Genomic DNA, 22,246 nt, shown 5'->3' with positions numbered 1-22,246 from the left:
CGTAGCCAGCTTTGAGGCGCGATTCGCTTAAGGCTTAGAATGAATATTTATGTGATGCATCACATCTTTGCCACTGAGGGGTGATGTCCGGATAGGTCCCCAATTTCGAGTTCCACAAAAGCACACCTTAAATGACCGGCTTACCATAATATACAAGCTCACATTACAGCTATCGTATATCTGCAAAGCCTCCATCTAGAAGGATATAGTCGTTCTTTTGTTCGTCCGTATTCTATACAGAATGAAGGAATGAATATAGGAAAAGAGAGACAACTATAGGAAGGAACTACGAATGTAGCCTTAGGCGCTACAAAGATGGACTGGAGATAAGTGGCTTGTAACAAACTCGATGTTTCATAGGGATTTATAGATTCCAACAGTCGTAGAACTGTTCAGTGACACAGCTTCAGGTATGTGAATCCAAATCATCTTGCATCTAATTTGAATACCAGCAACAGAAGATTACGAATTTACATCCAAACGTAAAAGACTATAATAGCTTAGTAATAGAGGAAATCTAGACCTGAGATTATTACACTGGCATACAGTCCCACTCAGTGGTTAAGTCTCAGACAAGAGCAGAACTGAATAAAATAAAAAAAATAAAAATTTATATATGCATATAAAAAAATATTTATTTAAAAATATAAAAACACATTTTGAAATAGTTCTTTCACAAATACTTAATTATAGTTATTAAAAAGTAAAATAAAAATTAATGTTCACTGTACACATCAAAAGCTTTCCAAACACTTTTTGAATGAGCAATTTCTATTCTTTAAATTTTCAAACCGAATTTCTAACCATTTTTCACATATTGGTAGTAAAAACGATCGTCAACCTTAAACAAGTGTTATTATTTTTATTTTGCATTAAAAACTCAACTTGAAAAATTTACATTCAGCGTAAAAGTTAAGAGCTATGAATTACAAAATATAGCCATAATGCTTGTCTGTATGTGTGTGTGCGTGTGTGTGTGTGTGTGTGAGTCTGTTGTTAACCTGAGTAAAAGTCCAGTTGAATGCGAGTAGTATACGTGCATCACACTGGCCCGCAATGAAGTGGAGGAGGAGGAAGGGGAAGGAGTGGGATTGTAGAAATGTCATTACAAATAAAAAATCTAGTGTTCTACATATTAAGAAACAATATTCAGTTTGCTAAAGAAAAACAACTTCGTCAGTGTCAACGATGACGTCGCTCCCGCTCCCGGTCCCGTTCACGATCCCGCTCACGGTCACGGTCCCGATCGCGCTCCCTTTCTCTTTCTCTTTCCCTATCTCTATCCCTGTCGCGCTCCCGCTCACGCTCCCTGTCCTTATCCTTCTCGCGTTCATCGTGATGATCGTTGTACCGATGACGGCTGCCACGCTCCTCGCGCTTGCGATCGTGACGATGACGGGCACGACTGGTGCTCCGACTCTTGCTGCGGCTGCGACTGCGGCTTCGCGAGTTTTGTCTGTGCTTGTGCTTCTTCTTGTGCTTGCTGCTGCGACGCCGCTCGACACGATCGCCGCGATCGCCACGGTCGCCATAGTCCTTATCGCGCTCGACATTGCCATACGGCAGCATGGAGGAGGCTAACGCCGGCGGAGGGTAATCGTCGTAGCAGCGACTGCGGCCATACGATGAGCCAGATGATGGCGCTGCATAGTAGTCGCGATCGTCATGATCATTACGATAGTTGGCAGGCGGATAGCCACCTCCGCCGGAACGCGCTGCCCCATGGCCACGCCCACCGCCTTCATAGTCATCACAGCCTGTGGCCACGGCTGCAGCAGAGCCGGGCGCAGCTGCCGACGCAGGATTGCCCCGACCCGTGCTCAGCTGGCTGATCGTGATGCCCTGCTCCCGGCAGTATTGCTCGATCCGCTTCTCGATCTGCTTCTGTATGGGCACGGGAATGCGCGGAAAGAGCGTGGAGAACCAGTCCAGCTTTGTCATGAACTGATATACCATCTGGCCAATAGTCATCACCTGGCCGGGCCCACACCGGGAAGCGAACAGAGAATGTTGATTAGTCGAATGTGGGCGCGATTGCAAAATTGATTGGACTCGTTGTGCATATTGATTGGTGGCTCATACAGTTGACTCACCTGGCCGCCGCCCGCTTTGACGTCGATCTCCTCTTCGTCCTGCAGATAGTCCTCGTACCAGTCATACAAGTCTCCCGGCGGCTGCGTATAGCGTAAGTACATAAAACCTACAGACAATTTACACGAAAAGCATAAAATAATTATAGAGCACACACACACAGTCATAAATAGGAAGAGGATAGCACGCAGCTCAGCGAGATCATAATGATGAATTGAATCTAAAGTTTAAGTTTGTAATATGGACAAATATAGAAGAGCGAACTAACTATATATAAGACTATTGTATTGCTAATATATACAGTATAACTACTATACACAAATATTTAATATACATACATATAACATGATACAAAGATTTATCAATTATGAAGATCAAATTGGAAATACTATATCATATCGCAACACATGGTTATAATAACTTTATCATATTTCTTTAAACTCGCGACATATGCGTATATAGTATCATGGTATAAATATCATAATTCTATACATTATTCTCAAAGTACTTTAAAACACGTTAACTGTATATTGTTTATAATATAAACACATGTCTATGAACTTGATTGCATTTATAAGAAAAATAATCATAATTGATATTTTGTAACTGAACTGGATCAAATGAGCTGCGTACTGACTGAGATAGATAGAGGGAGAGTGAGACAAAGAGAGACGCGGGCGGAGCAGGAGCAAGCAACGAGTGAGACACGGCTGAACTCATGCAACTTACCAACCACCTACCTAGTGCCCGAATGTAGGCTGAGTCTGTATGGTTGAGTAGTCCGTTCACTTGCTTGCGCGTCAGACGGAGCGTGTAGAGCTTGTAGAGCAGACAGTAGGCGGTGGATACGATGCCGCCGGCGCCAACACCGCGTACCTGCAAACGAAAAGCATTAGCATATCGTGCTGCACTTCTCACTTTAATCAACGGATTAAATATTATCGCCAACGATTAGCGCTACATTTCATAAACTCACACCGCCGCACATGCCCGTCTGGCCGGAGGTTTTGCGCGAGCCACGCTCCCAGGGCTCCATGTGCTTCACTTGGTAGTAGATCTCGTCGACGACCTCATGGTACGTTTTCAGCTTGAATAGATGAACTGTGCGGGCAAAAGCAACAATCAATTGTTTTTCTCTCATCTCTTTCTGATTTTTATTTTTCTTTCGTTTTTCTTTTTGGCGGGTAAATTTTGGTTAGATTGGCTTACCTTTAAAATAACTGGAACTCTGTATGTTGGCCAAAATCAGGGGATTGAGGTTCATTGAGGTCTCATTGCCCCACAGTGGCAGCGTATTGTGCTGTTTGCCAACACCGGCCTTTTTGCCGCCGGCGCCACCGGCGGAAGACGCCGTTGAATATTCTGATAGAGCAACAGCAAGCGAGCATTGAAGACGCCGCGAAAGAGACAGGAAGATATACACACAAGTATAGATGAATTTAATGGAATTGTTGAGCTAAAGTGGAATACCCAGGATGGGCGCACACTACCTTACCTTCGTCCATGACTCCAGTTTAGATTTTAGTGTTAATATTGTGCATTAATTTTGCACATTTAAGTGACTTTTTTGGCCGAGCAATCTCAATGTGCAAACGTTTGCGTTCACTGAAAATGTCAAAGTGTGTCGTTCAGGGAAATTAGGGATGCTAGAAACACAAGTCGATAAGTTTGAGCACGACAACTATCGATACAAGTGAAATGTGATTCGTGTGCGCGTATCAAACTATTTTATATGAAATCATATAAAGTGAACATTACATTAGCTTACTCAGGAAATTAAAACCTAATGTAATGTAGACATACACCAAAAAATCAACGTTCATTAAATATTTACAAATATCGATGTGCCGTTATCAGATGTTCACTGCCGATATTTACCTAAGAGTGCAGTTGGTTCATTTGAAGTGTTAACTCAATTGGTCTTATACAAATCTTATATTGGTCTTGACTTGTTAACTTAACTATGTCGTATATTGTACAGTAATATGAAAGAAACTGTTTATTTGTGTAATGCTAAGCTTATAATAAATTTAGTTTATTTTAATAAAACTAGAATTTTATACTTTTCTGCTTATATGTGCACGTATTGTAAGTTTCGCGCGTTTTCTTTTTTGCAATGCGATGTATTATGGTATATCGATAAGTGCGCCGCTTGAGCTGCTTCACGACTTACTGAGTGACCGCACTATCGAGCTAGCTCAGAACTTGAACTTATCGACTCCAAAATATACGCAACGCAGCAGCAGCAGTAGCAGCAGCAGAAGAAGCAGAGGCAGCAGCAGCAGAAGCAGAAGCAGAATCAGTAGTAGAAGAAGAAACAGCATCCGCGGACTGCGTTTTAATCAATTAAAAGTCGGGCGAGTGAAAAAATGCAGCCGCTGGCTGCCAGCAGCAGCCGTTGCCTCTCAGCTGGTAGTGTTTGTGCTTGTGCATTTAGATGTGGAAGCGGATGCGAACGTGGGTGTCAACCAGTGTCAATCGAGCAAATTCTGAACGCAAGCGCAAAACAAACAACTGACCAAAACTAATAATCTAAGCAAAAATATCAGCAGCAGCAGCAGCCGCAGCGGCAGCAGCAACAAAGTTCAGGGTCAGGGTCATGGTCAGGCAGCTGTAGAAGCTGGGGTGTTAAAGTTGTCAAACGAATCACCTGGACGCAGGTGAGAGCCATTTGGAGTCGTCGCCATGTCGACCGACTCATCGCCGGAGAGCGACAGCGATGTCTACGATCCGCTTGCCGACGAGCTCCACAATGTCCAGCTGGTCATCCATGTGACGAGGGAGAACATCGACGCATTGAATGCGAAATTCGCCAATCTTCAGGAGCCGCCAGCTATGTACTTAACAGGTGGATTCTCAACACCCAACGTACTTTCGCAATTGCTCACTGCAGATTTCTCTTCTTTTTTCGTATAGAATACCAGGAGCTGACGTCCAAGCTGCACGAGTTGAAGGCCAAGGAGCACGAGTTAATGGAGCAATTGAATGCTCTGCAACAGGACGATGATTCCAAGAGCCAAAGCCAGAGCGAGGCCAAGCAGCAACAACAGCAGCAGCAGCAGCAACAGTCGACATTAAGTGCGGATCGCACGGATCAGCCACACTATCAAAACCAGACGCAAATCCTCCAGCAACAGCGCCAGCTGGCCAGGCACGCTCACGAGCAGACACCGGGCGAGACCGGGTCGGGCAGCCAGTGCGGCACCCTGACCCGCCAGCCAAAGGTGCTGCTGCGCGCCCATCTGCCCAACCAGCAGCGCACCTCCGTCGAGGTGGTGGCTGGGACTCGGCTGTGCGACGCCCTGATGAAGGCGCTCACGCTGCGCCAGCTGGAGCCGTTCATGTGCGAGGTGAGCACGACGCCGCATAGCGGCCGACATATCATACCGTGGAACACGGACATTGGCACGCTGCACGTGGAGGAGATCTATGTGCGGCTGCTGGACAAGTTCCCGCTGGGGCCGCACATCAAGCACCAGTTCATACGCAAAACCTTCTTCTCGATCGTCTTCTGCGAGGGCTGCCGTCGGCTGCTCTTCACGGGCTTCTATTGCAGCCAGTGCAACTTCCGGTTCCATCAGCGCTGCGCCGGCCGGGTGCCCATGCTCTGCCAGCCCTTCTCCGTGGACAGCTACTACGAGCGCCTGCTGTCATCGTATCCGGAGAACTCGGTGGGTTTGCCCGTGGGTCGCAGCAATGCTGTCCGCTTCAATGTGAGTAGCCGTCGCTGCAGCAGCAGCGGCAGCAGCAGCACCGCCACGACCACAACCACAACAACCACCAACAACAGCAGCTCTAAACCTTCTGCCAACCGACAGGGCCGACCGCCGCGCATCAGCCAGGACGACCGCTCCAACTCGGCGCCCAATGTCTGCATCAACAGCATCCGCCCGCTGACCAACGACACGCAGCGCAGCCTCATCATGCAAGCCAGGCCCCCATTGCCGGTAAGTGGGTGTCGGACACCTGGACATGGAGGGGCTAGTGGGGCTAACTATCTATGTATAGTCTGAATAACCAATTGATAACTGGGTGAGAATGAGCTCCCGTCTAGACTAAACGGATTTCAATTGACCATGCCTCAAAGGATTTGAGTGCAAAGATAATTCCTAGCTGGTTGTTAGACTGGACAACAGATGGACTTATATGATACATATCTATGTAGGAGCTAGTTGACTGACTGTACTTGGCTTAAACATATATTAAGTGAAAAATATCTGCAGTGGAACTAAGTATTAACCGATGCTGGAAAGTCAAGAAGTATACCCCCTTTCAATCTCTCTCTTGGGTTCATTAGGAGATTCAAGATTTAAGCCATGGTTCAAATGTAAACCCAAATTACAAATTATTATAATTCCTAAATTCACTTGCAAGCGTAAAATATAGATAAAAGTGATTCTATCAAAGTTGTTTGAACTGAAACCCTAAGAAGTTGAATGGACTTCAATGCAAAACTAACTTTATAATATATAAAAATAGCACAGAAGTGTCGGCTCCCCTCTTTGTTGTTCCCATCAGTTATAAACAAAGTGTGAAAGAATTCCACTTAAACTTTCTATAGAACTTCTTAAGGCTTATCGTAAAGCCATTCCATACAATCTTGTTCAAGGCTTATCGAACTGGCCTGAAACCGACTTGTACTAGATGGTAAAAGAATTTCTCTGGCAAGTGTGGAACAGAAGTGATAAGTTGTGTGAAATTTATTGAAACATAGTTGCTTTGGAAAATGGGTGAAGGTTTGATAGAGCTATAGAAAATAGTAGTAGAGAGTACATAACATTTATTAGAATCGAGCTGGCTTAAATCTGTTGACTAACGCACGTGAATTATTTATTTTTATTTTCGGCTTAATGTTGCTCGTTTTTTGGTTTTATTCCGCGCTCTCCTCTTTCTCTCTCTTTTTTTGTTTGTTTTTTTCTTCTTCTCCGTTTGACCCATTGCAGCATCCGTGCACGGATCATTCGAACTCGACGCAGTCGTCGCCCACCAGCACCCTAAAGCACAATCGACCCCGGGCCAGATCCGCCGACGAGAGCAACAAGAATCTGCTCTCACGTGACGCCAAGAGCTCGGAAGAGAATTGGGTGAGTTGCAGCATGGCGATGTAGTGTAGATCCAAGATGCAGCTAATCTGAATTTGATATCTTTTATACATTTGCCTATAGAACATCCAAGCAGAGGAGATCTTGATTGGGCCACGCATCGGATCGGGCTCGTTTGGAACAGTCTATCGCGCCCATTGGCATGGACCCGTAGCGGTGAAGACGCTCAAGGTGAAGACGCCGAGCCCGGCCCAGCTGCAGGCGTTCAAGAATGAGGTGGCCATGCTGAAGAAGACGCGCCACTGCAACATTCTGCTGTTCATGGGCTGCGTCTCGAAGCCCTCGCTGGCCATAGTCACCCAGTGGTGCGAGGGCAGCAGCCTCTACAAGCACGTCCATGTCAACGAGACGAAGTTCAAGCTGAACACCCTCATCGACATTGGCAGGCAGGTGGCGCAGGGCATGGACTATCTGCATGCCAAGAACATAATACACAGGTGAGTCGCTGGAATATGGGATTTAGTACAATATATGGAGGTTAACGATCGCCCCACCATTCTGGCTTTCTCCATCTACGCACAGGGATCTCAAGACAAACAACATTTTCTTGCACGAGGATCTGTCCGTGAAGATTGGCGATTTCGGCCTGGCCACCGCCAAGACGCGCTGGTCGGGCGAGAAGCAAGCAAATCAGCCAACGGGCAGCATTTTGTGGATGGCACCAGAGGTGATACGCATGCAGGAACAGAATCCCTATTCCTTTCAATCAGATGTCTATGCGTTCGGCATAGTCATGTACGAGCTGCTGGCCGAGTGCCTGCCCTATCGCAACATCAGCAACAAGGATCAGATTTTGTTCATGGTTGGGCGCGGTCTGCTGCGTCCCGATATGACCCAGGTGCGATCCGATGCACCGCAGGCGCTGAAACGTCTCTCCGAGGACTGCATCAAATACAATCCCAAGGAGCGTCCGCTGTTTCGGCCCCTACTCAACATGCTGGAGAATATGCTGCGCACATTGCCCAAGATTCATCGCAGCGCCAGCGAGCCAAATTTAACCCAATCCCAGCTGCAGAACGATGATTTCCTATACATGTGTCCCAGTCCCAAGACACCGGTCAACTACAATAACTTTCAGTTCTACAACAGCGCGGGCAACATCTAAGAAAATATAAGTTGAACAAGGGAGGAGGAGTTGGATGGATATGGAAGGAGGAGGATGAGGATGATGATGATGAGGAGGAGGAGGAGGAGGAGGAGGAGGAGGCTGTACCTGTACTTACTATGAATGGAAGGCATGAAACAAATGCTTCAAGGCCACACTAAGCAGGAGAGAGAGCGAGAGAGGAGTACGGAAACTGAAAGTGAGCAGGACAAGAAATTAGCTCTCTCTCGCTCTCGCTTGTCGTCTTTTTTGGCTGCTTCACTGAAGCAACTGAACGTGTGAGAGAGAGAGAGAGCGGAGTAACACAAGATTAGCTGTCTCGCTCTGCCCAACAACTGCTCGGCCTGAAGCAACTTCTAATGTGCATTTCTGTTATCATTTAAACCAACGCAAAAGCAACCACAACTATTATTGTAAACTAACTAAACTGAAACGCGCATATGTACATACATCTAAATAAATATACACATATACACACATACAGACACCCTCACACACACACACACACTTACGTTAGGGATCTACTACTACTAAAAAATGCGAAATAATAAGAGAAACTACATTATAAACATTATACTACTTATTACTATAAAGAACATTCATGTTTTATTTATTTATTTATACATATTTATATATATCCTGTGTACAAACACATGAAAAAACGCATGAGTTCGTCAGTTAAACGTAACGGCTGGCTATGGCCAGGACTTTCGTGTAGTCCGCGCCCTTGGCCAGCGTCTTCTCCTTCAGTATGGTCCGCAGCACCGTGGGAATGGGCACGTGGATGCGTGTGCCCAGCGGGGAGCCGTTGTCGTCGATGAGCACCAGATTGTTGCTGTCGAACTGGGGCTGCTTTATGCGCTGCTTCTGCTTGAGGCCGACCAGGATGCCCTTCTTCATCTGGCCCTTGATGGCCACCAGCACCTTGTCGCCGATCAGGCCAACGCCCCGCTTGTTGTACACATGGATGCACCGGGGCGGCCGACCCTCGGCCATGGCACGCTTGCCCAGGTCACTGTTGTCCACCACGCGCAGTCGAGCGAGTTTCCTAATCTCGCAGCATGCCTGCGTTGTGTGCAGCTGACGGCTGCCGGGCTCGGCGCCTGTGATGGAGCTGCTGGTGCCTTTTGTTATGAGCGCCGCATTGCCGGCTCGTGTGAGGTTTCGCAGCAGGAGTTGAGCCATTGCTCCAAAAGTTTTCGACTTGCCCGTTGCTGATTTTCAGCACAACAAATAAAATTATACAATGCCTATCGATACATCGATGCTCGTATGCAAGACAGTGCTGAGAAAACTGAGGGCACACTGCGCATCTATCGATAGGTTTGTATTTTATACGATAGTAATTTGTGACATCAGCAGTATAAGTGTAGGGCGCGCTTTTTAAATATGCCTGTATTTTTATGTACATAAACTAGATCACACTGGCTGTTAACAAAAAGTTCTTAATATTTCATTGCTAGTGCAGCTCGAATGTAAAAATAGTAAATGTTCGTGTACGCAGTAGCAAAAATCTCATAATTTCGACGACAATGCTTTATGGCTTCGGCTTATTTAACATGTATATTATATAATAAATTCCTGTTGGAATTTAATTTACATTTTAATTTGGAAATTTATGTTTTAAAATACTGCGATAAATTATTACTTGATATTTTGGAACTTGTGATGTAAATGCCCGGAACAGTTCGATTGATCATTGATCGCACAAAAGTATCGATGCTTACTGGAGGCAGTGCTGCCAAGTTGTGTGCGGTGCTGCCCATACTACTGTTAATTCAAATTGAAATTTTAAAAACTCTTTTTTTTTGTCATTTTCTGCGTTTTATTTATTAATGTATCAATAAAATATGCACTTTAAGTGCACAGTACATATATGTATCTGTGTTCATGTGTTTATGTATATGTGGGTGTGTGTAAATATGTATTAATAATAATTTATAAGCATAATTAGCGCTCCAATTCATGCGCGCGCCTTGCTATTTGTGCTATTAGTTTTTACTTAAAATTTTATGATTAACTTTTGTTATAGTTGCTTTTGTTTTTTGACACGACTAAGTAGACCAGTCCCATTGGTTAGAAAATTGGTTACTATAATTCACTATGATATACAGAATATGATATAGACAAATATCGTTTACATTCACTTGCCTTTTCCTCTCGCTTTTCTCGCTTTTCTTTTCTTTCATTTTGTTTTTGGGTTCTTGTGCTTAAAGCTAAAACAAAGTATTTTTGTTACAAAAAAAAGTAGAGCCGTACAATTACATAGTTGATAACAAATATTAAGAATAGTTTAAAAAAAATTGATATATGTAAATATATAGTTATATATTCATATATATATATATGTATATACTTTTGTGTTGGTATTCAAAAGCGCGCCAAACAACAAATATTTTTACTAATATTAGAAAAAAAAGTGCATATTGTTTTGACTTCAATGTACAAGATCGGCAGAATCTTGTTAACTATTTACATTTACAAAAAAATCATAAAATGCATAAATTAAAATAAAAGCAAACAAATTAAAAGTTGCAAATCAAAATCGAAAACAGAAAGAAAAAGAAAAAGAAAAAAATGAAATTGATAACATTTTGCGCCATTCGCTTTGTGCATTTCGTTTCGGTATTCTCTATGTGTGTATTCTCTATGCTTCCTCTTCTTCGCTCAGGCACGATTCAGCTCCTCGCGCTTGAAGTTTCGTATCGCCTCGAGCAGCTGATCCCGCGGATCAGCCGACGGCGACGCCGACGTTGACTTCAGTTTGGGCATCGCTTTGGTCTTGCTCAGCATTGGCGGCGGTGGCGGCGGCGAGGGCGTGCCAGCGGCAGCAGCAGCAGCAGTGGGCGTAGGCGCGCTTGTGGGCGTGGCTGTCGATTTATTGGCCATGAAGCTAATGGGGCGCAGCTTCACTTGCAGCGCATTTGGCGCTGGCTTTGGCTCAACTGTTTCTGGTTTCAGCTCCACTTTGGTGCTCCTCAGCTTTGGCATCGATGGCGACGTTGGCGTTGCCGTTGGCGTCGCCGTCGGCGTCGGCGTCGCTGGCTTCACTGCTGTCGTTGCCGCTGCTGCTGGCGCTGCTGCTGGCGCTGCGTTTGTTGTTCCGTTCACAGAGACGCGCACGCTCAGGGCCTGCTCATGCTCCTGCTGCTCCTTGGCCAGCATGCGCTCCTTGAAGCCCGTGCGCCTCAGCGTATTCTGGCCAAAGGGCGCTGCCACCGACTCCACGGGTGCTGCAGGCGTCGCTGCCTTCTCCAGCGTCGAAATGGGCCGTGGCAATGAATTGGTTGTCCCGCTGCCGTGGTTGTTGTAGTTGCTGCTGATGTTATTGTTGTTGTTGTAGTTGCTGTAATTTTTGCTGTAGTTGCTGCTGTTGTTGTTGTTGTTGATGCTGCTCTGGATGCTGGCGGGCAGCGTGAAGCGATTGCTCTTCGCCGGACGTGGCAGCGTGGAGGGTTTGACTATGACCTCCTGCTGCAGGGGCGGCTTCTCCTGCTGCGGCTCGGGTGACGCGCGCTCTCGCTCCTGGCTGTCGTCGCGCAGCGGCTTGACCGTGATGGGCACGTGGTATTCCTTGCGCGGAATGCCCATGCGCAGGATCGGCGAGGCCACCTCAATGGTCAGCTTGACGGGTGCCGTGGCGGGCTTTGCTGCTGCGTCCGCCTTGGCGCCGCCATAGATGTAGTCGCCCTCGTTTTTGATAGCCACCTGCGACTTGGGACGCTCGCTCCACGTGGCAAAGTTGATGCTGGGCGGGCCGGAGTAGCGATACGTCTGTGGCAGCGGCTTGGGCGCTGGCTCTGGCGCCACCTCAGGCACGGGCTCACGTTCTCGCTCCGGCTCTGGCTCGGGCTCAGGCTCTGCCGTTGGAGCCTCCGGCAGAGAGGCCTTGCGGGCAGTTGCAATGGGCGCCGCTGGAGCTGCAGCTGTGGCCAGGGATGTGGACACAGGTGACTCCACTTTGTTAACAGGTGTGGGCGCAGCCACAGGCTGAGCCAGCGGCAACTTTGCAGCTGTAGGCGTTGATTTCTGTGCAGGCACAGCAGTGGCCACGCCTAACGATCCGCATGTAGAGTCAGCTGCGGGCTCGACTGTCTGAACAGGCACCGGCACAGGCACAGGCACAGCCTCTTTAGCTACGTATGCGTGCTCATTTGAGTGGGACACGACTGTGCTGACAGGCATGGCCTTAGGCGCTACTATTGTTGTGGACGCCACTGTGGACTCAAGTGGACTTATAGGCGTGGTCACGTCCATCGGCACCGGCTTGGTTGTGGGCGACGCAGTCGATCTGCTCTTTGGTTTCTCAGGCTCGGCCAGTTGGGATTGTGGCGCCTCTGTGGAGTCGGTGGCATCTGTGGCCAGGCTGTTCTTGCGCGAGTTGCTCAATATGGTCTTGATGAGCTCGAGGCTCTGGAGCGAAGGCGACTCGCCAATGCTCAGCTCGCTGGACGAGCGCCGCTGCTGCAGGCCGCCATTCAGGCCGTTCAGCTCTAGCCGGTTGAGCGACAGCTGCGAGGAGCTGCGCAGGCGCATGCCCAGGGAGGAGCCGTTGTGGCTGTGCCTGGGCGACTGAAAGGAGTCGGTGCGTGTGATAGTTGGAGAGCTACTGCTGCTGCTGCTGCTGCTGTTGTTGTTGTTGTTGTTGCTGCTGCTGTTGCGCTTGTTGCTCGAGCCGTTGCTAATTGATGCGATGCTAAAGTTGGCCAGCCGATTGGGCTTGGCCGCTTCGATCTGCTGCGGCTGCTCGGGCGCCTGCCGGATGAGCGTGTCCAGCCGCTGCTGCTGTATGATGGAGGACAGCTCGTTGACCACTTCGCTGCTCTTGGGCCGCTGTCGGTCCGCGAACTGCGCGCTGTCCGAGAAGTCCGGGGGCGGCGATATGGGACCCGCATAGTTCCAGGAGGAGAGCGAAGTCAGCTCGCTGTTCGGGCTGCTGGGCGTCTGGGCCAGGGGCGTGTCGGAGAGGGGCGAGGGCTGCTCATCGGCTGCCGTCTCCAGCTGCTGGGCGCTCAGCACCAGTTCCTTGACCTTGACGGAGCTCTTGCAGGACGTCTTGAAGTTATACACCTTGATGGCCTCGTCGTCCTCCTCCGAGCTGGACTCGAGCTGCGCCTTGTGATCTGCCAAGGGCTGCACCTCCGGCTCGGGCGAGGGCGAGCTGGAGGGCAGCGGCGAGGGCACAGGCTCGCCAATGCCGGAGTCCGCCTGCTTGGAGGCCGTATCGTTGTTGTCCTCCTCCTCCTCTGTGGCGCTGCCCAGCGAGCGGGGCTCCGGCGTGGGCGTGCGGTTCAACAGCACCTTGGACACATTCTGGTTGCCATTGCTCAGCATCTGGGGCGCTGCTGTAGTGGGCAGTGCAGGAGGCACTGCCCCCGACTCCTGCTGCTGCTGCTGGTGCTGCTGCACTCTTGGTGCTGTCGACGTGGCCATGGGAACGGGCGTGGTAATCCTGGGCGCTGGCTGCGGTATTGCCGGCAGCACTTCCGTCATGGACACCGTCGTGGAGGAGGCCAGTGATATGGTGTCTGCAGCCGCGGCCGCTGCCTCAGCTGCCGCTTCCGCTGCCGGTCCAGGCGATTCTGGAGGCGGTGCTGGCGCCGTCTTCTTCTTTAGCTGCAGCAGACGTTTGCGCGGCGTCGGCTCCGGCAAGGCCTGCGAGTAGGGCCTGCGCTCTAGCGTGGCATAGAGTCCGCCATCCAAGGTCTTGGCGCTGTTGCCATTGCAGTCCACCTCAAACGACGGCTGCGTCTCCGCTTCCGTTACATGCTCCGGCGTGCTGGCCAGGTTGGGCGTGGACATGCACAGCTGTGGACGCTTCACAACTACCGCATAGGCGGGCTCCGTTGGAGTTGGCGCCGGTGTCGACGTCGGCGTCGGCGTCGGCGTCTCGTTGAACTGCGCTACGGACTGCTCCGGGATGGGCACCTGGCTGGGTGGGCGTGGCGCTACGCGCTTCTTGCGCGGCGGCGGTGCTACGGATAACGCCTTGGGCGGCACTACAGGTGTGCGCGTATAGTTCATGCCCGTGGAGTCCATGGAGTTGAGCGAGTTGCTTGAGCTGTACGGACTGGGCGTCTTGGCCGTCAGCTTGGAGTGCGAGTGCCGGCTGCTGCTGAACTCGGAGCTGCTGCTCAGCGAATCGCGAGTGCCGCCCGTCCGCTGAAACTTGAGCATGGAGTCCGTATTGAAGCTGTCGTAGGACTCCGACTTGTGGCACAAACGTATCTCCGACAGACCCACTGCTCCGATGCTTGACTCGCAGCTGTACACCTGACTAGCATCCACTGTGGGAAGAGAGAGAGAGAGAGAGAGAGAGAGAGAGAGAGAGAGATATTCATTAGTTGAAGATCGGTTGTTTATCAAACTTATTCTATAAAACTAATCGAGATTTTCATAATATACACTCGAGGTAGTGCTGGTAGTGCAACGCTTGAAATATGATTTTTAAAGGTTTAACAGAAATTATTTACGATACTATATAAATCACTATCAGAGGCCTAAGCCCATGCATGAAGATTTTAAATTCTTTAAAGCAGATTTTTTAAAGACGATTTCAAGGGAGACAAACAAAAGTTTTGATCCTTTAGAGTCCCTATAGATACTGACTTAATGAAATACCGTACAATAGCATCAATGAATAGGCATAAGCAAGGATTTGCTTGGAAGTCAATGCAAAGGGCGTTCCATATGCCTATTGAGCTCAGCTTCGTGCACCGTTACTTTCTTACTCTATCAGACTATCGCAATTATCATCATTTATCGATGATTTACCATTGATCATGATTTGAGGTCCAGCTTGCGGTGGAATTTACAGTTCATTTTTCTACATTTGTTTTGTTAGTTCAATGCCTGTAATAAATCGATAATCCGATAAGCACAAGCAAAGCCTAGCTGGATTTCCTCTCGACACATTTCCTCAGACCTTTATTCCTGTCCTCCTTACTCATTCAAGACAAGTTGCGGCAAGGCTACTGGATGTGATCGATATATCGCTTTGATGTCTGGCTTACCTGGATTGCGAAACTCATATTTATCGGGATCCAGCTGTTTGTTGTCGCAGACCAGGGAGAGCAGCTTGCTGAGTGGCACACGGGCGCCCAGTCGGGTCACATAGAGCTGATCTTTGGGCAGGAGCACGGTGATGCGGAAGGTCTGCTCGAACGGTGCATTGCTGGTGGCTGCGGGCAGAGGGGTGATGCGATTGTAATCCAGCTGACTAGCCTCGTTGATGTGAATGCCCTGGTCTGTGGACATGTGGTGCAGCTGTGTGGTTGACTTTGACAGCTTGCCGTTGGCGCTGCCCACGCTAGATTTGTCTGCAAATGAAGAAGGAGAGGAGAGAGAGAAGAGGGAGACAGATAGAGTTAGCTATGATCAGTACTACTGGAATATTAGCTAGCCAGAGAGACTTACCCTTTTTGCGGCCAAACCAGCGATTGAGTGTTGTGAAGCCGCCCTTCATGCTGCTCATGTTGGGGCGTGGCTCGCTCGCTCGCTCACTTGCTGTCACACTCTCTGACTCCCTCTCTCTCTATGTATCTATATATATATTTCAGTTTCCGTCTCGTTCAGGCTGTGTAGTGAATTAAACTTGCCTTTCGTTTCCGTTTCCGTTTATGTTACAACTGTTTGTTGTTTTCCTCTATTCTTCTTCTTGTTGTTGGTGCTGATAATTGATTGATCGATCGATTAATCGATTATTGCTATGATCGCTGTTCTTGCTGCTCCAATACGCCCCTCTCTAGAATGTTTCGTAATATTTCTGAAGCATAATACAAAATGGCGTGCGATTTGTGCGCTGCGAAATCTGCAAGTAAAAATCATTCGAATGCCTGATTACGATTACGTTCAAAGAAAACGAATACGAAAGTTTGAAAAGAAATATGCCAAGACGCCAGCGCTCTTATCAGAGGGAGGCAAGAGAGAACGAGAGAGAGAGAGAGCGAGCGAACACCAATGTCTTGATAACAGGTATCTCTTCTGTCCTCCCCTCCATTCTGCCCCTTCCAGTTTCCATAGAGAGCACGAGCCGCCATACGCGCATTCCTTGTGTAATGAATGACTTTCTTATCGTCCCACGCACACACACACACACATACACCCACACACGCACACACACACACGCATACTAGGTAAGTTCTGATAGCCTTTGGATGTGCTTATGTCTGTTAGATAAGCGACGAAAGACGCATATCAGCTGGAATGCGTAAAACTAACCTCAAATGTTTGCGTCAATGCTAAAACGCTGAAAGCTATGATCGTCTCATTTGCAGATAGTCAGATGTTTATCTCAATAACAATAGATTAAAGAAATTAACAGCATTTAGCCTCAATCTCAATCACAATAGTTATTCATATCAATGCTCATGTTAAAATTTAACATGTAATTTAACATGTAATTTTAAGATAAAGTTAAAGTTAAAGACAAATCTAACTAACTGAAAGCCCAAGTGCAGCTAATGTAAAGATTACACCTTATTATTAGAGGTAGAGTTAGGTTGAATAATGTAACTGAAATGTAATAAAGCTCAATGTGAATCTGTAACTGAAATGTTATGAAGCTCAATGTCCAAGTCAGCTAAGTCAACTAAAACTTCGACTGAATAGTAAGGTCAAGTGCGTAGTTATATGCTAAAGCTAAAGTCAAATGTAACATTCGCACTATTAGTGCTAGAGCTACAGATGTTACTGTTATGATGTTAAGATCATAGTCAAAGTTCATTAAAATGCAAAGTTAATGTCAACATAAAATTAAAATATTATACTAAAGTGAAGAATAACACAAATCTTTGAAGAGAGCAAAGCTCCCATGAGATTCATTGGATTGACTCGAACGAATGTTCATTTTGGAATGCTTAACTGGATAAGTACCTCATATATATACATAGATAGTGGAGATCTGGGGACTAGGAGGAAGAAGAAGAAGAAGAAGTAGTAGAGGAGTATGTATACTTCATCTTCTGCGAGTGTAAATACAATTTCCAATTTCAAGCATCACACAAAGCTAATACACCCCCTGTAGACTTCCATACCGAGTATAACTATGCATAATTATTTTGATTGCCATAAAACTAAAATATCTGTTCTCAATCGATGATCAGCTAATTGAGTGTAAACGATATAAACACATCCATGCTCGGTGTCAGCTGCTCAGATTCGAAATAAATTTGTATACTTAAGATACAAATTTGTCTGCCTAAACACCCACATGTGGGTAGATATATATATAAAAAATATACAAATATATCAATATGCTTAGCTGAGGCAAAATAAGTTTCTGTTTGACAGCTTTAATGGCGGTAAATACAATAATGCCCAGATAAACCTCGACGAATTGGCCAATTTATGGACCGTTTCGTATTGCCGAAGTCGTAAAAAATGATTGCTTCTAGAGAACGGGCGCAATCGAGTTAAAGTATTTAGTGCCCCCCAGAAATTTGCATGCATTCATAAACAAATCAATTTATTATAATCATAAAGTTCTCAAAAGAAGATTTGTATGTGTGTACGTGTGTGTGTGTGTGTGGTATATAAATAAATATGCTCATGAGTGTGTGTGCTTAAAGTCGCAAGTGTGCAAGAGTGTTTGTGCTTGGTAAACGATAAGCGTCGATAGGCAATCAGCGATGACCGCGTGACAATCGATAACGAATCGGAATCAGTTAAGAAACTGTTGAAACTTTTAGAATGTATTATTATCATATTAATTAATATTGTTGTAATAGTTAGTGCGCTTTTAAACCGATCTAACTGGAAAACTTATTCATCTGCTTACTCATTCTATAGTTATATATATGTATATTTGTATATTCATTTGTTTGACTTTAGTTCTCTTGGATAGTACGTACATGGTACGTAGTATAGATTAGATATTATATGTATATTTCTTTGGGCTTCCAGGTATTTACCGTGGTGACTCACTAAGTATCGGCTTGTATTGATCGTGTCACGAGCACAGACGCAGCCATCTCTATTATTCATTAACCTGTGAAATTAGTTGCTATTTGCGTTAAGCTTAGCGCCAATTGTCCTCTAAAATAATGAATAGCACGCCCGCCCCCACCCCCGCCCACGCTCACGCCCACACCCGCACCAGCACATACACACGGGAAAACTCTGCCCAGCAGCAGGCGGCAAAAGACGCGCGCGATTCGCACACGTTTCTTGTCGCGAACTTAGGCAGAAGTGTGGGTGGGGGGATGTTTAGGTGTAGCATGATTGGGTGATAGAGAAGGGGCTGGAGAGGGGAGCTCGTTTGATTGAATAATGACAATGTTCATGCGATATTATTGCCGTAATGTTGTTGTTGTTGTTGTTGTTGTCTACTCATTGGCCATGCAAATTACTTGCAATTGCAGCTATAAAGGTAGCAGCAACAGCAATGATCGACTTGATGACACTCTATACTATAGAGGCGTGAAGAGAGAAAGAGATGGCGTGTCAAAAAGATAGAGTGCGCGATAAGCAGAGAGAGAAAGACGAAACAGAGCAAGAGAGAGAAGAGAGGTAGGGGTAGAGGTAGACAGAGAAAGTACGTGAAAATGAAATCTAAAAAGGAATAGATAGAGGAATTGAAATGAGAGAGAAATGCAGACTAAGAGAAACAAAAGAAAAGAAATGGAGAGAGAGAGGGAAGAAGTTTATAAGAGTATATAAGACAGAGAGAGAGGGAGAGAGAGGAAAGAAGAACAGAAAAGGAAAATGAAGATAGAGGGAGAAAAATAAATATACCAGGGACCGCAAATAAGAGTTACGCATTTAAAAAAATTGAGGGTCAAAAGAACTCCCAAGAAGAAAGAGAAAAACACACATAAGGATTTCTGTTATGGCGAATTCAAAAAAGGATAAACTTTTATTTATAATTTTTTATTAAAAAATTATATTTAATTATTAATATTTATTTTTTTGATAAAAATCAAAAATAATTATTAATGAACAATATTTATATAAAAATCAAATCATAACTCTTACTTTTGATTTTTATAATAAAAATCAAAAATAAAAATTGAATTTAAATATCTCTTGAACTAAAGGAGATAGATCATATATATATATATATATATATATATATGTCATATACTGACCGTCAAATATGACATACCCTCTCTCTCTCTCTCTCTTTGTAGATCTGCATGTATATGCAATTGTTGTGGGGTAGTTTTACTAACCGCATAGTTGTACATGCACATGTGTATGTATGTGTAATTGAGACACGTGCCCGGCTTGCAACTGAAATCTGTCATGCACACACAATGACACTCACACACACATACACAAACACGAAGCCCCCCTCGCTTGGGTAGAGCACCTTGAGGCATCTGTAAATCGATTTGACTGCGACGAGTTGAACCACTAATTAGCCCCCCTATTAGCCAGGCTAATTAAGCTTTACTCACTGTTTAGCTATTCGCTCGAGTTTTTGTTGTTTTCAATGCTTTGAGAAATGGAACCGAGCAAAACCTTTTCCAAACAAATATCGCCTAGAACATTATTTCTGCTTTATCAATTTTTTTTTTTTTTTTTAGCTCTTTTGGCTATTAAAGCAACACAAGTGTTCGTGTGTGTGTGAGAAAGAGACAGAGAGGGGGAGAAAGAATCAGTTTATAGTCAGTTGGTTAAACTTGAAATAAATATGAGTAAGAAAAAATTCCTCGGCTATCAAAGCGACTAAAGGCGACAACGACGACGTTTAAAATTGTTTCTTTAAAATCATCACGTTCCATATACATGAAAAAAATATAAATACATATAGTATACATACCCGCAAAATATATACATATGTAAGTATATTTAAAACTGAACGCTCTTCAATTAGTCAACTCATAGAATTTGGTTAAGAGGAAACCGGATATTATAATATTTACGCTCTATCCAACCAGTTGATTTGCTAACTATCAATATCTACCTATCGTATCATATACACCGACATATACCGTCACACGTCTGCTATATCTTTATAGCGCCGGATTCGAGCCGCAATTATCAGCAGTCGAAAGTCGCTCATTCATAAACAACACAATCATATACTACAATATATAGGTGTCTATATGTTTATATATTGCATACAGACATCAGTTGATATAGCAGTACTCAGTTTGCAATTAGATATTGACAGAGTAAACGCAATTCGAATGTTGTCCCATCATTAAGTGAAAACAACTTCAGCTTCGTATGCTAATTCAGATATATAGACTAGATGTTTACTCGTCTATATATACCCATATTGGTATGTGTTTATCTTTATTGAAACGACTATAAGGCAATGTGCAATGCAGCTTATCTCAATAGTTGATAAACTAAGAAAAGAGTCGAGTAATGTTGCTCGAGAAACGTTTGCGAATGACGCAAAATGAAGAGAGAAGTAGAAGGGCGGACGATCTATATTCTAAAATAATGCAAAGAATGGAAGGGAAGCATTCAAGGATATCGTCACAAAGAGAAGTTGGAAACGAATTACTGATCTACAGAAAATATAGAGTGCTCGTTAAATTTATTAAAGAAATTGACAGCTTAAAAAATAAAAGAGAGCAAATATTTAAGGATAACGCGAAAAGAGAAATTGCCAAAGAATCCTCAGAGAGAGAAAGAGTGTAGAGCTATTAAAGATATATGCAATTCGCTAGATTTGACATCTGACCTAAGGGCAGTTGCAATGGAGCTAAATCAATGAGAGAAAGTACTGCGGGATATCTCTATAAAGAGATATTATGAGCAGATTTAGGCTCTTTAGAGAGGCAGAGATAGAATAAAGTAATGGAAGTTTCATGTAATTCGTTAATGTTTCCCAGAGAGGGAGACTTTGAATTACAGAGGTTGTATGGAATTTCGTAGACTTAACATACTACTTGTGAATTTAGTTCACATCATCTTCTATTTTCCTGATCGTATGCTCTCAGAATATCTATAGATATGTGACTGACTGCCTGATGGAGCTCTGATGTCACATAATTATCAAATCAAAGCCAAGCCATTGCCAGCTGTGAGTGGCTAAGCGCCAAGTTAAAAGCCAAGTCACGTAGCCTATTAAAAATTCTATTTCTATTTATAAGCGCACAGCCATTTCTATAATATATAGAATATATAATATAGGAGCGATTGGAATTTGCGTAATATGGCCGTTTCTAACTATATAATGAGGATGACCTTTCAATCGATTAATGATACTAACGACGTTAGGATTGTTCCCTTCATACATACAAATACAGTTGTTGGCACTTTTTGTAAATATATATATATATATATATATATATATATATATATATATATATATATGGATAAATGTATATCTGTTCAGATTATGAATATTTATAGGGATTGCCATGAATTACCGTTATAGCTGGCAATCAAATTGGCAACTTTCTACCGTTATGCATTGCCCATTATAATTGTGTGCCTTAAAAATTATAGCATATATGTATAAATAGTAAGCGACGTTCCATTTCCCCAACCGCTAATAAGCCGAATCAGAAGTACAAACATAGAAAAAATAAAATAAAAATAATAAAAAACAAGGTAAACCACAATGAAATATCCCAAGAAACAACAACAATAACAACAATAACGGGTATGTGATTGATGATTAATCGGGGCTTAGGAATAACTGATTGCATCTGCATACACCTGTATATAACTCGCACACATATACATATGTATTGTGTATTATATCATTTATGGATATTGGGAATTTCATGTGAGTTTCTGTTTTTTGTGTTTTTATTGTTTTCAGATACATTGTGCAATGCATGCGACATTGGCATTGGCATTGCAACTGAGGAGGGGACGGGAACAGGGAGTTGGAGTGGAGAGGGGTGCAGAAGGTGCTGTAGATAGAGCTGAGACTGATCCAAAGTTAGGCGATGATATCACATGCGGCGACGTGCGGCAATTTTTATTGGATGCTCATCATTGTGTATTACCCTAGCCGAGGGTATTCGCATTTTAACAC

General features: G+C 45.0%; 4 protein-coding genes across 11 annotated transcripts in view; 1 reads left to right on the top strand and 3 right to left on the bottom strand.

Moving 5' to 3' along the window:
* Positions 1-842: 842 nt before the first annotated feature.
* Positions 843-3,744, bottom strand: LOC108619189 (uncharacterized). Of its 2 annotated transcripts, none has more exons than XM_018015589.2 (6): positions 3,587-3,744; positions 3,301-3,453; positions 3,068-3,192; positions 2,832-2,967; positions 2,094-2,200; positions 843-1,974 (listed from the first exon to the last, which is right to left on the bottom strand). In XM_018015589.2, exons 1-6 carry the CDS (start codon positions 3,594-3,596, stop codon positions 1,183-1,185), a joined length of 1,323 nt encoding a protein of 440 aa, XP_017871078.1. In that variant the 5' UTR covers positions 3,597-3,744; the 3' UTR covers positions 843-1,182. The 2 variants fall into 2 exon arrangements, with proteins under 2 accessions (XP_017871078.1, XP_017871079.1); XM_018015590.2 differs by having other exon boundaries at positions 3,582-3,730.
* Positions 3,745-4,274: 530 nt separating this feature from the next.
* On the top strand, positions 4,275-8,894 carry Raf (serine/threonine kinase raf oncogene). Of its 3 annotated transcripts, none has more exons than XM_018015579.2 (6): positions 4,278-4,939; positions 5,008-5,804; positions 5,910-6,038; positions 7,035-7,175; positions 7,257-7,630; positions 7,716-8,894. In XM_018015579.2, exons 1-6 carry the CDS (start codon positions 4,777-4,779, stop codon positions 8,296-8,298), a joined length of 2,187 nt encoding a protein of 728 aa, XP_017871068.1. In that variant the 5' UTR covers positions 4,278-4,776; the 3' UTR covers positions 8,299-8,894. The 3 variants fall into 3 exon arrangements, with proteins under 3 accessions (XP_017871067.1, XP_017871068.1, XP_017871069.1); XM_018015580.2 differs by having other exon boundaries at positions 4,279-4,939; positions 5,008-5,762; XM_018015578.2 differs by having other exon boundaries at positions 4,275-4,939; positions 5,008-6,038.
* Positions 8,879-9,582, bottom strand: mRpL14 (mitochondrial ribosomal protein L14). The gene has a single exon (XM_018015593.2). The coding sequence runs from the start codon at positions 9,481-9,483 to the stop codon at positions 8,977-8,979; it is 507 nt and encodes a 168-aa protein (XP_017871082.1). The 5' UTR covers positions 9,484-9,582; the 3' UTR covers positions 8,879-8,976.
* A 788-nt stretch (positions 9,583-10,370) lies between these two features.
* Positions 10,371-22,246, bottom strand: part of LOC108619184 (uncharacterized) — a 35,602-nt gene continuing 23,726 nt past the window's right edge. For all 5 annotated transcript variants that reach the window (XM_089473830.1, XM_089473833.1, XM_089473831.1 and 2 more), the window contains 4 exons: positions 15,897-16,108; positions 15,715-15,840; positions 15,312-15,617; positions 10,371-14,585 (listed from right to left, as the gene is read on the bottom strand). In XM_089473830.1, the coding sequence (XP_089329956.1) occupies positions 10,966-14,585; positions 15,312-15,617; positions 15,715-15,772 (3,984 nt within the window). In that variant the 5' untranslated portion in view covers positions 15,773-15,840; positions 15,897-16,108 and the 3' untranslated portion in view covers positions 10,371-10,965. The remainder of the gene's footprint in view (positions 14,586-15,311; positions 15,618-15,714; positions 15,841-15,896; positions 16,109-22,246) is intronic.

The sequence above is a fragment of the Drosophila arizonae genome, chromosome X (genome assembly GCF_054131065.1).
Source record: "Drosophila arizonae isolate 15081-1271.41 chromosome X, UAZ_ARI_1.0, whole genome shotgun sequence".
NCBI lineage: Eukaryota > Metazoa > Arthropoda > Insecta > Diptera > Drosophilidae > Drosophila > Drosophila arizonae.
Note: the sequence above shows the minus strand (reverse complement) of the source record. Positions and strands in the feature narration are given on the sequence as shown.